The following is a 15,301-nucleotide window of genomic DNA, read 5'->3' on the forward strand; positions in this document are numbered from 1 at the left end:
CTGAGGATTCGCAAAATGTTGTTATATTCTTTCTTGATTTTTCAAATGGCATCTGGGATTTATCTTTAAGAAAAAAACGAATACTGAGCTCTGTGACCTGAATGAAATGATTGCATGCACATAGGAAGCACAAACTGGGGTCAACCTGTCCAATTTTATTGGTGGAGCTAATGAATGGTGTAATTGCCTTGGAGCCTGAAAGACTGTATTTAGGGATTTGTCCACCCTACGAAGCCGTGCATGGCTAGTGGCTGACAGCCGCGGCGTAGTTTCGGAGTTTACTATATATGGGCAAAGACAGGCAGAAGGAGAGCTGCACTCGCTTCCGTGTTTGTGTGATCAGGGAGTGCACGGCTGGAGGAGCTTAACTGTTTCATTCATTTGTAAAGAGTAACGTTAAGAAAGTGACCAGCAGGGAAAATGTCGCTTGAACTGAGTAAGTCTGTGTATTTTTTAATGGCAACAGCGGAGAGAAAATGCAATGAAACTCTGTTTGGCGACGTTATTCAGCAGATCGAGCGAGTCAGACAGGTAACGTTAGTCCGTAGCTAGCTAGCCTCGCCCATAGCTGCATGATTTTGACACTTCATTTTGCATACTAAAGACAAAATCCCGACGCGATGATTTGTTCACGTTTAATATACACATGTAAGTGATCCGCACGGGTTTGTTGTGGATATGCTCTGGCCCAAAATGCAGCTCATTACAGACTGCTCATTTAAGTTAGCGTTAGCTAACGTTAGTTAAGCTAAAATCGGTCATAGGAAATAGTTGTGCTCACATCGCATTGTTATGACATGCCTAGACAGAGGCTGGCTGATAGTCAGGAACTGCTGTTTGGGAAGTAGCTAACAGAAACATGGATTGTGCCTGCTGAATAAGCATTAAATAAAGAGTTTTTGGCTGCCATTTTTATGTCGAGCTTGTGGAGATGAAAGCGAATATGCTCAATGAGAAAGCTGATTTTAGAGCCAATGCGGAAACAACCTCGTTAAAGCTTTCTAGTGTAAGATTTAATGGGCTTCAGTTACTTCTCCCATTCATGGGAAACCGCAGCAGATGGCTTTTGTTGGTGAATTTATGTATATAAAACTTCACCAAGATTATTATTATTATATTTTTTTTAATGTTAAAAGCGAAGAACCCAAACATTAACGTTACATCTACAAAATAAAGCAACATCAACCATTCCGTTATCACTAACAATCTCGGAAACCTTGACACAAAAGGCCAAAAGAGGCACAGTTTCAGGAAATGCATTTATATCCTTCCTTTTTTTTTTTTTTTTTTTTTTTAAAAAAAATGTGTCTTATTGACACAGATCCCTAAGGTCAGCAGCCATGTTCAACACATCAAGTCCTCCAAATGATTGATGAAGAACTAAGTGATGCTGTTTAACTTTGAATACTTACATCCTATCTTAAAAATATATTAGTCCAGGCAGTGCAAGAATTCAGGCTCTATTAAGTCATGTAACCTGAGACGTACAGTACAATGTAATAAAGTCCGTCAATCCCTTATTAAATACTTCAGTTTAATGCTTTTTTTCAGTGTATGCTCATTTAAACTCTGTTATCCTTTTTAATGCATGTCATTATCTGTCTGCCTGTTATGTCTACTTTTTTTTTTTTTTTTTTTTTTAGAACATGTATTTGCCAGTCTCCCACAGATGGAGAGGGGAGTTGCAAAAGTGATTGGCGGTGATCCCAAAGGCAACAACTTCCTGTATACCAATGGGAAGTGTGTCATCATCCGGAATATTGAAGTAATGTTCATCCTTTTTTAAAAGCCATATTTAACAAGTGTTGCATGTTATTTATTTATACCATTGGGTCTTGTTATGGCCATTATTCATATTAGTCTTGATGACTTTTTACTCACAGATTACAGTAAATTTCTTTGATTGTATTGAATTCTGAGAGTCAAATTTTTAAAGAGTAAAACAACACAAACCTCAAAAGCATCTGTGTTAGGTGTGGTCACAAGTGTGCTCTTGGTGCACTCCAATATCCAGTCGGCATAATGTTTTGCGTTGGTTGAAATGATACTGCTCAGTCTCTGCCAACACTTGCAAGCCGTCTGGTGCGTATAGACTGGTTTCGCATGGTTAGAATTTTGCACTTCCTTACATTGAACTATTTTTAGGATAATTGTACACGTCCTCCTCAACAAGAAGTGTTACAAGTACAACAGCATCCCCTGCTACCTGCTGCTTGACTGATCATTGATCATTCGCCAACCTGCACCATGCCACCACGTAGAACATGGGTCAAATGGAGCGCGGCCTCTGTTGCACCTGTAGCCACACCTATGGGTGATGTCAGGGTGTGTTGAACACATACAGCAAGGTGATATCTTCAAATGCCGGAGGTTAGCAAAATATGATTTTCAGCTGGTATTCAATTGTTCTTTAACCAGGAAGCAGTTGAACAAAATCTAATGAAGATTTTTAAGTGACAGTTTGGGTAACAAGTTGTGTTTTTTTCTTTTTTAGATTTTTGGGGGCATTTTTAGGCCTTTATTTGATAGGACAGCTTAAGACATGTAAGGGGAGAGAGATGGGGAATGACATGACAGCAAAGGGCCGCATGTTGGAATAGAACATGCATCTGCTGTGGCAAAGACTGATCCTCTGTATATGGGGTGCATGCTCAACCAGGTGAGCTAGCCAGGCACCCCAGTTTTTAACTTTTATTTGATTGGTGCTTTAGAATATTAAGGTTTCACTGAGCAATTGTTAAAATTTTGTGTGTGATCACTTTGATTTCTTCATCACAGGGTTGTGTCAAGCTGAGATGCTGTGTCCCTTCAAATCTCCTCAATTTATCTAATGATTAAAATGTCATCATAAGCAATAGGAACAATGGCCAAAACCTTGAAAATAAGGTCTAGGTTAACAAATGAAATAGAATTTTTCCATTTGACTAATTTGGGAGGGAACTGCCTAATGTGCCATTTGTCAGTCGTAGACCTGCTGATGGTCTCACATTTCCTGTCTTTTACAGAATCCGGCTATAGCAGACATTTACACCGAACATGCCCATGCAGTTACTGTTGCCAAGTATGCCCCCAGTGGATACTACATTGCATCTGGAGGTAAACCACCCACCTATGAATAAATGTCAACAAATGTGTATGTAGTTACCACAGTAATGTCAATACTATAATAAAATAAGTGTTTTTAAATCCTTTTAGATGCATCAGGAAAGGTCCGTATCTGGGACACCACCCAGAAGGAGCACATTCTCAAGTACGAGTACACCCCTATTTCAGGCAAGATCAAGGACATTGCATGGACCGAGGATAGCAAGAGGATTGCTGTCGTTGGGGACGGACGAGAGAAGTGAGTACGAGGGGTTTTCATACATGTTTAAGAAATGAGGAGTTATTAGCCTCATTAATCTCAGACCAGCATGACCAGCCCTCATGAGACGCTTCTTCACTGTACACAAGTCCATTGTTTTCTTAAGATATTTTTATGTTTAACATTACAAGTTGGCGTTTGGATTGAATTGTATCATAATTATTATTGATTGTCTTGCTTGATGTCATATTGTCCAAAATATAATTGTTGTGCAGTGAATGCTATTTACTGTAAATCACTGTTAAGCAGTAAAGACACCTTCAGCCCTCCAGCACACTGCTTGCTTTACCAAATATGTTGGGCAACTGTCCATCAATACAATTGTGACAAAACCAAACCATAGCTATATTCTGCGTAAGTAGTATATTTTTATTTATTTTTTCATCCTGGGAGACTTATAGACTTGTGGATATTTTTGTTTTTATTCCTCTCTCAAACTACACAGAAACCTGATACGATTGTGTGCATGTTTATCTCTTCCTTGCTGTAGGTTTGGAGCTGTGTTCCTGTGGGACTCTGGCTCCTCAGTGGGGGAAGTTTCTGGCCACGCCAAATTAATCAACAGTGTTGACATAAGGCAGAAACGCCCTTACCGCCTTGCCACTGCCAGTGATGACACCTGTGGGTCCTTCTTCGAGGGGCCTCCCTTCAAGTTCAAGTTCACATTACGAGTGAGTTGCAGAGATAACATTTGCTTCTTTTTTTTTTTTTCCCCCCGTAGGCCTTTGTGCAGCTTTTGGAAAGGGGCATTTGGGTTTTAAACAAATTACTTTGAGCCAAGCTGATTTTGCTGGACCTATCAGATTAACCAAAGGCTAAAAGCCCTCTTCAACTTGCAGTCTTAGTAGTAACAAAATATGGGCCTTCAACAAATGCAGACATAGTGGATTAAGGAATTTCTCTGTGACTTTGAACCAGCTGTCTTATTTGTAATGCCCGTTGGTCATCTCAAGTCTGTCCCACCCTGGTGGTTTTTGACAGTGTTGCCTTGTTTGTCTGTTATGTAACCCACTTCCATCATTTCTTGGAGAATGTGTGAGCCACATTCTAAAAGCAGACCTTCCCTCCTAGAAACATGTAATACACTTTTGATCACTGAATGTTGGCCTCTACTTAAAAATCCTTGTGGTGTGCTTTTAGATTTCAGTCTGCAGTTGGTTTACCTTTTTATACAAGTATAGCACATTATTTATTTAATGCTGACCTCAGTTGTGATAGTTGCATGTAAATGATGTCATACAGTAGATATTTAACCCCAAAATTAAACCTAGGCCCTGATGGTCTAAAATGAGGAAGGACTGTGCATGTCTGTCTGTCAGAGAACGAGAAATGTGTTTTTGTTCCACTTTCAAGTTTGACTTATGTGACATATGTTATGAAGTATGTCATGACTTATACAATGACTGATTGATTGAAAGTCAAACACTGTGCCAAATAAAATACAAATATGGAGTGTATTTTAATGTGCACAATCTTTCTTAATGGATAATTTTCCTCTATTGTTTTGTTGTTGTTTTGTTTTCCCCCCTTCGGTCTCCCCGGTGACTGCTAAAGGATCACAGCCAGTTTGTCAACTGTGTTCGTTTCTCTCCAGATGGAAGTCGGTTTGTCACAGCTGGCGCTGATGGCCAGGTGAGTTATCAGTGAGGCTTACCACGTGTGGCCATGTGACCATATGAACATTTTTAAAGTAAGATTACCTTTGCTAAAATAATCTAAGTAGCTATCACTATGATGTTTACAGAAATAATACAAATATAATCTATCTCAACCTAAGTGGCAGGTTTTTAAAGAGGAAAAAAATCACAAAAATGTAGTTGTGTACAAAAAGAAATGTTCCTTGTCTCCTTAATGAGTATTATTTTCCACAGATATTTGTCTATGATGGAACGAATGGTGAGCTTGTTTGCTCACTGGGTGGAGAGAAGGCCCACAAAGGAGGAGTATATGCTGTAAGTATTTTTATTGTTTTTTATGAAAAAATGAATACACCACCTTCAGTATATGATGGGTTTTGTCTATCAGGAGAGCTAGCGATGATGATGATGATGATGATGATGATGATGATGATGATGATGATGATGATGATGATGATGATGATGATGATGATGATGATGATGATGATGATGATGATGATGATGATGATGATGATGATGATGATGATGATGATGATGATGATAATAATAATAATAATAATAATAATAAAAAAAAAAAAAAAAAAAAAAAAAAAGTTGGCATGCAGTCTGCCTAGAGTGTGTGGACACAAAGTGCTTTTTCTATTCAAATTAGGAATTATTTGTTCTGAAAGCAACCTCCTCCTGTCCTCAAGTAACTGATTATTTCTTTGTCTAGATAGCGTTGGTGTTTCTGTCATTGAGTAAACCTTGATAGGGCACTTGAACAGTCTTCAAACACAAAATTTGCAACTTGGTTTACATGCATATTAATATCGTAACTTTTTCTTTCAATACCATGTGTGCTTTAAATCCTCCAGGTCAGCTGGAGCCCTGACAGTTCCCAACTGATCTCTGCCTCAGGGGACAAGACGGTGAAACTCTGGGATGTTGGTGCAGGTACGGCCGTCACCACCTTCAACCTGGGCACTGATGTGACAGACCAGCAGCTGGGCTGCCTGTGGCAGAAAGACCACCTCCTCACCATCTCCTTGTCGGGATACATCAACTACCTGGACAAGAACAACCCTGGCCGGCCTATACGCACCATTAAGGTCAGTCTCTTTACCTGGATGGAGAGAGTTTCTTGATAATGATAAAACCTTGTGTTAAAGTTCATATTACCTTCTTTTTTTAAGTGGAGAAAACATTTTGAAATAAATGGCTGCTTTTAATCTTGTTGTGTTAATGTTAATATGAAATATGTATGTCTGTATGTCTTTCCCAGCTCCTCAAAATGTCAGCGTGTTGTGGACTGACCCAGCCACAAGACTAGAGTTTATGTATTAAAGTGTATTTTATGTATGATTGTCACTGTGTATTGGGTTACTACAGAAGCATCCAAAATAGTCATGTGGCCAGTCCCTCCAGAAAAAGCGATTATGTGATCGCATAATGTGATGCATAATCAGCCAAAGTCTGCATATTCATGCGGGGGCCGTTTTTTTTATTTTTTATTTTTTTTTATTTATTTTTTTTCTTCAAATATGCCGCACTTTTGCCGCATAAATTGCCGATTTCCGCGCAGAATATGCGGTGCTTGCATGATTTCGTAATCCCTGCATTTTCGTTGCAGAAAGTTGAACATTTTTTGCATTTACTTCACACAAGAGCAGCCATTTTCCCCTGTTGCCATGGGAACGTTATGAAGTGCCGTAATTACGCGACGTGAACATCATCGAAAAGCAGGGTGTTGGAGGTTGAATTTGACATGTACTTTGAGCCTCTTAAGTTGGTATCAGAAAGCTATCTTAATATCGGATCTCTACTCAAATTTCTTTAAGTGCTCCTGCTGTCTGTATTAACGGTTTTTGAAAGTCTGTCTCTTTTGTATCTTTTATTTCCCTCTGTTTAGACTATTATTTTTACTTTATTATATTTGTATATATTTTTATATCTTATTTGTTTACTTATTGCAATGACTGAATATCTGTAAACTATTTTTGGAAATTAAGTTTAAAAAAAAAGCAGGGTGTTGAGGAATCACTTTTTTTCTCTTTTTCATCAAACCGCAGTTTTTGCAAGTTCCGGCAATTTTTGCAAGTTCCCGCATTTTTTGCAATTTCATCACATAAAATTGCATAAATATCCCGCATATTCCATCGCATTTTTTAAGAAAACGTGCCACATAATGAAGGATTTTTGCCCGCAACGATCACAAAAAGAACTGCGTTTTTCTGGAAGGACTGTGTGGCTTTTACTGGAATGAGTGTGCTGCCAGATCTCCTGAGTGCAATATCCAACATGGAGGGGGGGTGTGGGGTGTGGGGGGCGGTTTAATATTCTACATTAACTGTTCTTATGTGCCTTTTTATAATTGTATCTGAAAACATGTACTGCTCATCCTACAGGGTCACAGCAAATCCATCCAATGTCTGACAGTTCACAAAAAGGACGGGCGACCATACATCTACTCAGGGAGTCACGATGGACACATTAATATCCTTTCATTTAAAAAAAAAAAAAAAGTGCCCTTTTATTACTGTATCTAGATACCTTTTGATCATTTAAAACTGCTGTGGCTGTGTTTATCTTTTATCTTAGTGGCTTGACTTTTGCACTTCATTGCCACTTTCCTGCAATGTAAAGTATCCATGTCTACAGTTGAGTTTTTTTGTCCCCTTAACAAATGCCTCACATTACTGGGATGCAGAGACCGGAGAGAACGACTGCTTCTCTGGGAAGGGCCACAGCAACCAGGTGAGCAAGATGGTGACCGACGAAGCCAACGAGCTGGTGACATGCAGCATGGATGATACACTGCGCTACACCAACATCAACAAGACGGAGTACAGGTAGGGCTCATTACGTGTTGCTGGGCAGATAACCGCTATGATATGAACTTAGTGGGGATTGGGTTGACGTTCTGCATTTTGTGTACGTAGTAGTAATGGAAGTCAATGTTGGCAGGGCAGTGGTCTGGGAGAAAACGCATTTTTAAGTTTTGAATTGAGCTTTATTATGACTGTTGGTAATGAGTGGATCTGTTCCTTTTTTAATATTGTTTCTTCACTGTCACAAATGTATGGGTAGGACGTGTATTTATACACATTTCTTTGTCATTCACAATACCAAAACAAATGTTTTGACGTGTATCAAAGTGAATGTTTGTGAGGTAAATGGCTATATATATATATATATATATATATATATATATATATATATATATATATATATATATATATATATATATATATATATATATATATATATATATATATATATATATATATATATATATATATATATATATATATATATATATATACACACACACACACACACACACACACACACACACACTCCTTTTCTCTTGTACCTTAAACTTAATATTGGCTTTCAGGATTCCATTTAGTGTCCTCCTCTAAATGTTACAATGACTAACTTAATAACCCTTACCGGTGGTTTTCAGTGCCTCTGATGTGGTGAAGATGGATTTCCAGCCTAAAAGTGTGTCCGTAGCAGCAGGAGGGCTGTCCCTGGCTGTGTGCATTGGGCAGGTAAAGCCTTTGCCTTGCTTAGTTCAATGTTTCCCCTGTGAATGCATTTTTAAGGTTTTACTTCACCCACTTAACCCTCTAAAGTTTTGGTGTCGTAAAATGTTGTGTCCTATAATGGTGCCATCACTCCTCATCTCTTGTTTTTTTCTAGATTGTCTTGCTGAAAGATAAGAAGAAAGTCTTCACATTGGACAATCTTGACTATGAACCAGAGGTTGGAGCTATCCACCCTGGGGGCACCACTGCTGTTGTGGGCGGAGCAGTAAGTGGAAATATTAGATCTCGCCAAACATGAGATTAGTCCGCTTTGCTCTTTTTGAGAAAATGCTTTTTGAGTTCACTCTGGTGACATTAGCTTTGAGATAAATATCCTTTTTTTTTTCTCCTTAGGATGGGAAAATCCATCTGTACTCCATTCAGGGCAACACTCTGAAGGACCAGGGTAAAACTATTGAAGCTAAAGGGGCGATTACAGACATGGCCTACTCTAATGATGGAGCCTATCTGGCTGCCGTAGATGATAAGAAAGTCGCCACAACTTTTACTGTGGCTGATGGCTACTCGGTAAACATTTTGTCTTTCCTATGCATGTTTTGTGGATTGCTCAATATCCAATGCCTATAGTGGTTTTATAACAATTATAGTCATTGTCTCTTTTAAAAAAAAAAAAAAAAAAATGTCTTATTCTTTTTTCACCAGGTCAAAGATGAGTTTTACGGACACCATGCCAGACCTGTGACTTTGGCCTGGTCACCTGATAATGAGCACTTTGCGACTAGTGGGATGGACATGATGGTGTTTATCTGGACGATTGGGGATCCAGACAACAGGATTAAGCTGGCAGGTAGGCCATACACGTGCATTTGTGCATTCACTTACAGTATGCCTGGGATGCACGCAGGTATACACAGATGTGGAAGTTGCTCTGTTTGAGCTAAATAAATCCACTTTGCAACAATATGTCCAGACATGCAAAATCAAAGATAAATCAGAGAAATCATGCATTTAGTGCATGTAGCTGGGCTTAAAGTAACCGCAAATGTGGTTTATTACTATTGCAAAGACTCCTCGAGCAGCTAATAAAACCGGAAAGCAACCAATGTATTTGTTTACAGTGCAGCCAAACAAGCTCATGTTGTTTTCGATAAATGAGTCATTAAAAAAATTATACCAGGATTTAGTGTCATGCTGTGCAAGAAGTTTTCCGCACACCAGCAAGGTACAGTGAAGTTGGTGACTTTGCTGTGTAGTTGGAGGCATGTGGTCTGTAGCAGCAGTAGGAAACGCTTGGTTTGTTTTTGTTTTTTTAGGTAATTACAGAATATAAATACATAAAATAGTGACCATAAATGGTATCAAAAAACAGGGTTTGATCTTTATTAAAAAAAATCTTAAGAGTTATAACTTTAAGTCATAGCTCAGTATGTATTGATTGTTGAACAAATGTATTTTGGCTGCAAATATTAGTATTTTAATGTAATACTTTTCTCTGCCAAAGACCTTTTTTTTGTAACAAGGCTGTTTGATGCTTTGATGTCTGCAGACACTCACCGGTTGCACCATGTTAGTGGCCTGGCCTGGGTCAATGAGCACACTCTAGTCACCACCTCCCATGATGCCAGCATCAAGCAGTGGACTGTTAAATACTGAGCTGCAAGCAGACAAACATCCACATCTCCAGGGACAAGGACTACTGTAGAATTCAATCTTTCCTTCTTCTGTTTTCATTTTTTTTTTTTTTTTTTTTTTTTTTTTTTTAAACTGTATTTTCACTATATATACGGTGTTCTATGCTGTCTGTAAACATCTGAAATTGTGAATTGATATGGCTGGGGAAAGCTCCCATAAAAAATAATCCAAGACATGTCTCTTTCATGTGGATAACCTCAATTTACACAGAGACAAATATTTGAAATATATGATGTAACCAAGAGTTGTTTTACATCTCTTTGAGCTTGATGGACCCACAGTAATATTTGTAAGCTCAACATTCCATAGATAATAGCTTTCACTCAGTTTAAACCAAAATCCTTGTCTGTGGTTTGGCTCAATGCATCCTAACTTAATGGATAAACTAAAAGCGAGTTTCTTTCTTTTTTTTTTTTTTTTTTTTTTTTAAATCAACAAAATCATGTTTGGAAGAAATGAAACCTTTTGGTTTTAAGGGGTTGGGTGTTTTGCTTTGTCTTCATACTATTATGTTTCACAACTCTTCCTGTTGGACTTGGGAGCAATAATGGGAACTGAAAGGAAGGAGTATGTATACAATCAAGATGCTGTCTGTTTAGTTGAAGGTCCCGTGTTGATGCTGTGTTTCTGTTTGGGCCCACTATGCTTGTCGCACTTATTTGTTTCCCCATGTCTATATGCATCTGCTTCCAAGGTGGAAGTAATTCATGAATAATAATAAAAAAAACTTTTTATGCATTTTTCCCTTTCATACTTGCTCTTTCTACTTGTCAAACACATTTGTGCAGATTGTCTAGTGGGAATCTTCATCACCGTTCCATGGCATTCAGACACACACCAATGTTACCAGCAAGGGTCCCTCTTAAGGCTCTAACACACCAACCCAACGGCCGACCTTCGGCAGAAAAGTCAGCCGACTACCTCCCTGAGTTAGTCAAAAAAAGTGCCTCGGAACCCACCGAAGTGACGCCGACTTGAGCGTACATTCTGCGCGTGCACGTAGTACGTCTCATAACAGCAGGCGGCGCTAGTCTGTATTGGGTCTGGCTTCTCCCAAATTTCAAAGCCAGACCACAATGGCGGCTTGTTCGGAATACAATCTCATATTTTACGAAAATGGTTCACCAAAACGTGTTTCTGAAAATCTTTCAAACATCAGTTTGAAAGATTTTCGTCAGATTTTGAGAGGCAGTAGTCACGCTCCTCCCGCTAGTCATTCCCGGGTTAGCACTCCACCAATCAGATTAGTCATTGAGTCCAACTACCCCCCTTCCAATTCAACAAGTCAAATCGGCCCAAATGAACGCTGACGGCTCCTCCCGCCTGACGACAGCACGGAACACACCGAACAGACTCGAGTCCCTGACCTCACCAGACTGTCAGACGCCATCATTTATAAAAAGGAAAAAAAAAAAATGATGTCCTATTCAGGCTTGTTGTCTTAAAGGTGCTGTAGGTAGGATTGGGAAGATCCAGGACTTAGACAAAAAATGTGAACATCAACAACTTCTCAGTCCCTCCTCCCGCTTTCTGCTAAAGCCCAAAATGTTCTCCTAAGCCCCTCCCCCTCACAAGGGAGAATTAATGCATATGCACGAGCAGTGACTTACACGCAGTTATGTGAATCGAATGAGAGAGGTCCATGGCCTTGCTAATCATGGTAATTAAGCTTTACATAAGCCTAATAAAGTTAGTAGGTCTACCTCACCTATCAGGGCCATAACTTTATGTTTAATGTCCTTGTCTGAGAAGGCAGTGAACCTAGTGCTAAATGTTGCTGCTCTGCAAATGGACTTCTTACCTCAGGCTCTAATGTTGGAAATGTTTAAATGCCAATCTTCAATTTCCAACACAACTCATTTATTGTATACTGTTGTATACAAAAATACTTTGACTTACCTTCATCTAGATTCAGAGAGTAGAACACAGGAAAGCAAACATAAATTAATAATATCATACACAAACTGTCCAATGTAAATGATAGTTAACACTAGCCATTTCTTTCTTGTATCTTTAGAGAATTATGGTGGCCAAAGAGTTTATTCTCAAGTCCAGTTTCTTTCCAGTCCTGCTGCTTCAGGGAGGAGGAGGGAAATAGGGGGCCATATTTCTCTCAAAATATTTATGCACACCTTCTGCCGCCACAGGTTAGTGGGTCAAATAATGATGTGCCTATTGGCTGGCTGCACAGCATATATAACTTATTATATAACTTAACACTTTAATGCTTATGTTAGAAGAAGCAGTAGATCATTTAACAAATTGCTTGATTCCATCACCATCATTTGTGTTGGAATGGAATAACTTGGCTGGGTTTGTCAGAGCAATCTGTAAGGAAATATAAAAGGTAAGTGGATCATACACACACTCATGCAGTTCAGGTTGTAACCGTAGCATAGCATATTGTGTTAGGTTCAGTAGCCATACTATGGGATGAATAATGTGTCACTAATGTTAGTTTAAGAAAATGAACTCTGTTTCAGCCTGACCACCATGCATTTTGGAGTTAATCTCCAAAAGTTTCCAAACTCTAATAGTTACAATGTATTTAAGATAACAAAAGAGCATGTAAACATTTAACGGGTTTTATTCGATGTTTACATGAAAATGACCCAAACCACACATACAGGGATTTCACATGACACCAGTGATGCATTGCATTGTGAACGTCTCCAGTAATTTATTAATGGCTTTTCAAAACTTTGAGGATGTATTCAAAGTATAAATATACTGTTTGGACAATATGTTTAAAATGAAGTTATTTATTAACTTCACCATGCAGAATACAGTACATAGAGTAGATGATTGACTGATCAGAAATGAGGATTGCCTCTTTTAGCAGCACTCTACACTGTGCCTCCAACCACTTTTGGTTAATGTCCAGCCACAGTAAATTAAGTTAGCCAGCTAGTTCTCATGTGATAATGGTGTTTTCTCATTATATGCCTGCAGTTACTTTGGTTGTGGAATCTGCAAGAATAGCCTGATTTTGGACGGCGAAAGTCTTGAGAGTGGCATGTAAGTTTTCTTTCTCTAATTGATATCTTACAGAGTGAATTTTCCTTTGTTGTAAGAAGTACATTTAACACTTATGCTCTTTTAATTTCTCCACTCCTTCACAATAACTGGTGCGTATAGAAATGGTTCTTTGTAGGTGACACAGTGGAAGAGTCAATGTTTAACCCAGCTGCTGACATCAGTTTTAAGGACCATGCACCACAGCTGAAAAAAATGATCTCTGAGATTAAACTAATCAGAAGTTGAGCTATGGAAAGAACTTTGCAATGTTGACAATCAATATTAGATTGCCTTTTATTGCCTACTTATTTATGACACATGGCACAAGGGCAGTAATACTTAACACACCGAGTGGACCATGTTGTATGATACGACAGTAGATTATAAATATATAGCAGATCTGTAGCAGTGCACAATTGAACCGAGAGGCATACATTAGCTGTAATAATGTAGTCTGGAGTGGACTCTTCTGTAGGCATGAGTAGTGCAAGATTGTGCCCATGGATTCCTTTCCCACTGTAAGGTCTGGGGAACTTAATATGTCGGTTACCTAGACTCCAGGGCTGAGAAAATATCTCCCAAAGGGGGTGTTCAATTTACAAGCCTGAGTTTCATTACTTGGCCATATCTTTTATTTATTTTTTCCATGGCATTTCCTGACCCAAGCCTGGTACACTCTGAGTTGCTCAATCCTCCAGCCCTGTGCTGCAGCTATCAAACCATTAAACTGTCATGTGTTTTGCTTCTGTTTATGATACTGGAGGTGCTCTTTCACGCAGTTTCCACATAGCAGAAATGTGGCTCACATGTTTGTAATATAGACAGCTGCCAGCCAGTAGGTTCAACAATATAATTAATGTGAAGCCAAGGGAGAATAAAGCAGCCATTGATCAGTGAAAAAGCTGCATGAGGAGAGGGACATTTTTGGGGGATTGAAGACCAAGCTTTTGTGCTGCTTTTATGTAACACACATTATAGTGTGTGTGCAAAAGCTCCACCAGTCGCAGAAACTTATACTTCTTCTTTGTCTAGAATGCCGTTATTGCTCCATTTATCAGGAAATGAACATAAATGCTGCAAGGAATGCTGCAGTACAGTGGCGCATGGGCACGCTAGAAGTGCACTGTCCATTGTTCTTAAAATTCTTATGGTGGGAGAAACAGACATTTTCTTCCAATACAGTATCTGTATGTTCGGATTTTAAACTTTGACTCAGTGCCATAATGTATCTAAACACTACTCAAGGTAAGTACCAGGACTTCTTTACTATTAAGAATTGACAAGGCCCCTGATCCATACTATATCCTCATGACTGACTGCAGTCTTTTGATTATCAGGCGAGACCCCATTGAAAGCTAATGTCAATGTTTGTTTTGGTTCTAAGAGTTTTGAAACATTAACTCAACAGCAGTGTCCATTTTGCACATACAGAGCTGCAGTTGTAATGATTGTAGGGAGAATTTCAATATTTCTATAATCTTTTTCAAAGTTAAATGCCCCCCGGTGTTTTGAGAGAGTTTAGGAATCAAGGTGGATTTGATGTGACTTTTACGTCGATCTACATCGACATTTGTCACAATTATGCGCCGGCGGGAGTTAGCCCTAGACACAGACAGAAAGATTTAAAACTTGACTAGGCCTACAAAATGGAGAACAGTAATGGAGCAAGTCAATGGAGGGAGAGTGAGGTGTTAGTCCTAATTACTGTATGGGGAGATATTTCAATTCAGTCAAAACTGGCTCTCTTTCTCTTCATTCTTCTCCTCCTCAGCACCTGCTCATTAATGTTACGGCTGCCATTACACAAACATTTTAAAATAAAAGCGAATATGCTTAATTCCTCCATAACCTCCCTAACTTTTTTTTACTCCGAGAAAAGAAATACTCAGTTAATAAATGCTTCATAACTAAAATGAATGTGATGTTGAACCTTTTATTTGGTGGCAAAGTTAACTCATGGAGATGATGATGTATTGATATAGCTCTGAATGAAAGTGGTAATAGCTTTTGTGATCTTCTGACATTTCACAAGCACCATAATCAGGTCAGATTTTTTA

The 15,301-nt window shown here is 38.8% G+C and overlaps 1 protein-coding gene across 1 annotated transcript; it reads left to right on the top strand.

Annotated features, from left to right (window-relative positions):
- Positions 1-294: 294 nt before the first annotated feature.
- wdr1 (WD repeat domain 1) lies at positions 295-10,652 on the top strand. Its single transcript, XM_028575678.1, has 15 exons — positions 295-436; positions 1,644-1,765; positions 3,006-3,096; positions 3,196-3,343; positions 3,855-4,035; positions 4,919-4,996; positions 5,236-5,316; positions 5,859-6,092; positions 7,389-7,476; positions 7,676-7,832; positions 8,450-8,537; positions 8,689-8,799; positions 8,928-9,101; positions 9,237-9,381; positions 10,081-10,652. Exons 1-15 carry the CDS (start codon positions 421-423, stop codon positions 10,185-10,187), a joined length of 1,821 nt encoding a protein of 606 aa, XP_028431479.1. The 5' UTR covers positions 295-420; the 3' UTR covers positions 10,188-10,652.
- The last annotated feature ends 4,649 nt before the right edge of the window (positions 10,653-15,301 follow it).

The sequence above is a fragment of the Perca flavescens genome, chromosome 4, assembly GCF_004354835.1.
Source record: "Perca flavescens isolate YP-PL-M2 chromosome 4, PFLA_1.0, whole genome shotgun sequence".
Lineage (NCBI taxonomy): Eukaryota > Metazoa > Chordata > Actinopteri > Perciformes > Percidae > Perca > Perca flavescens.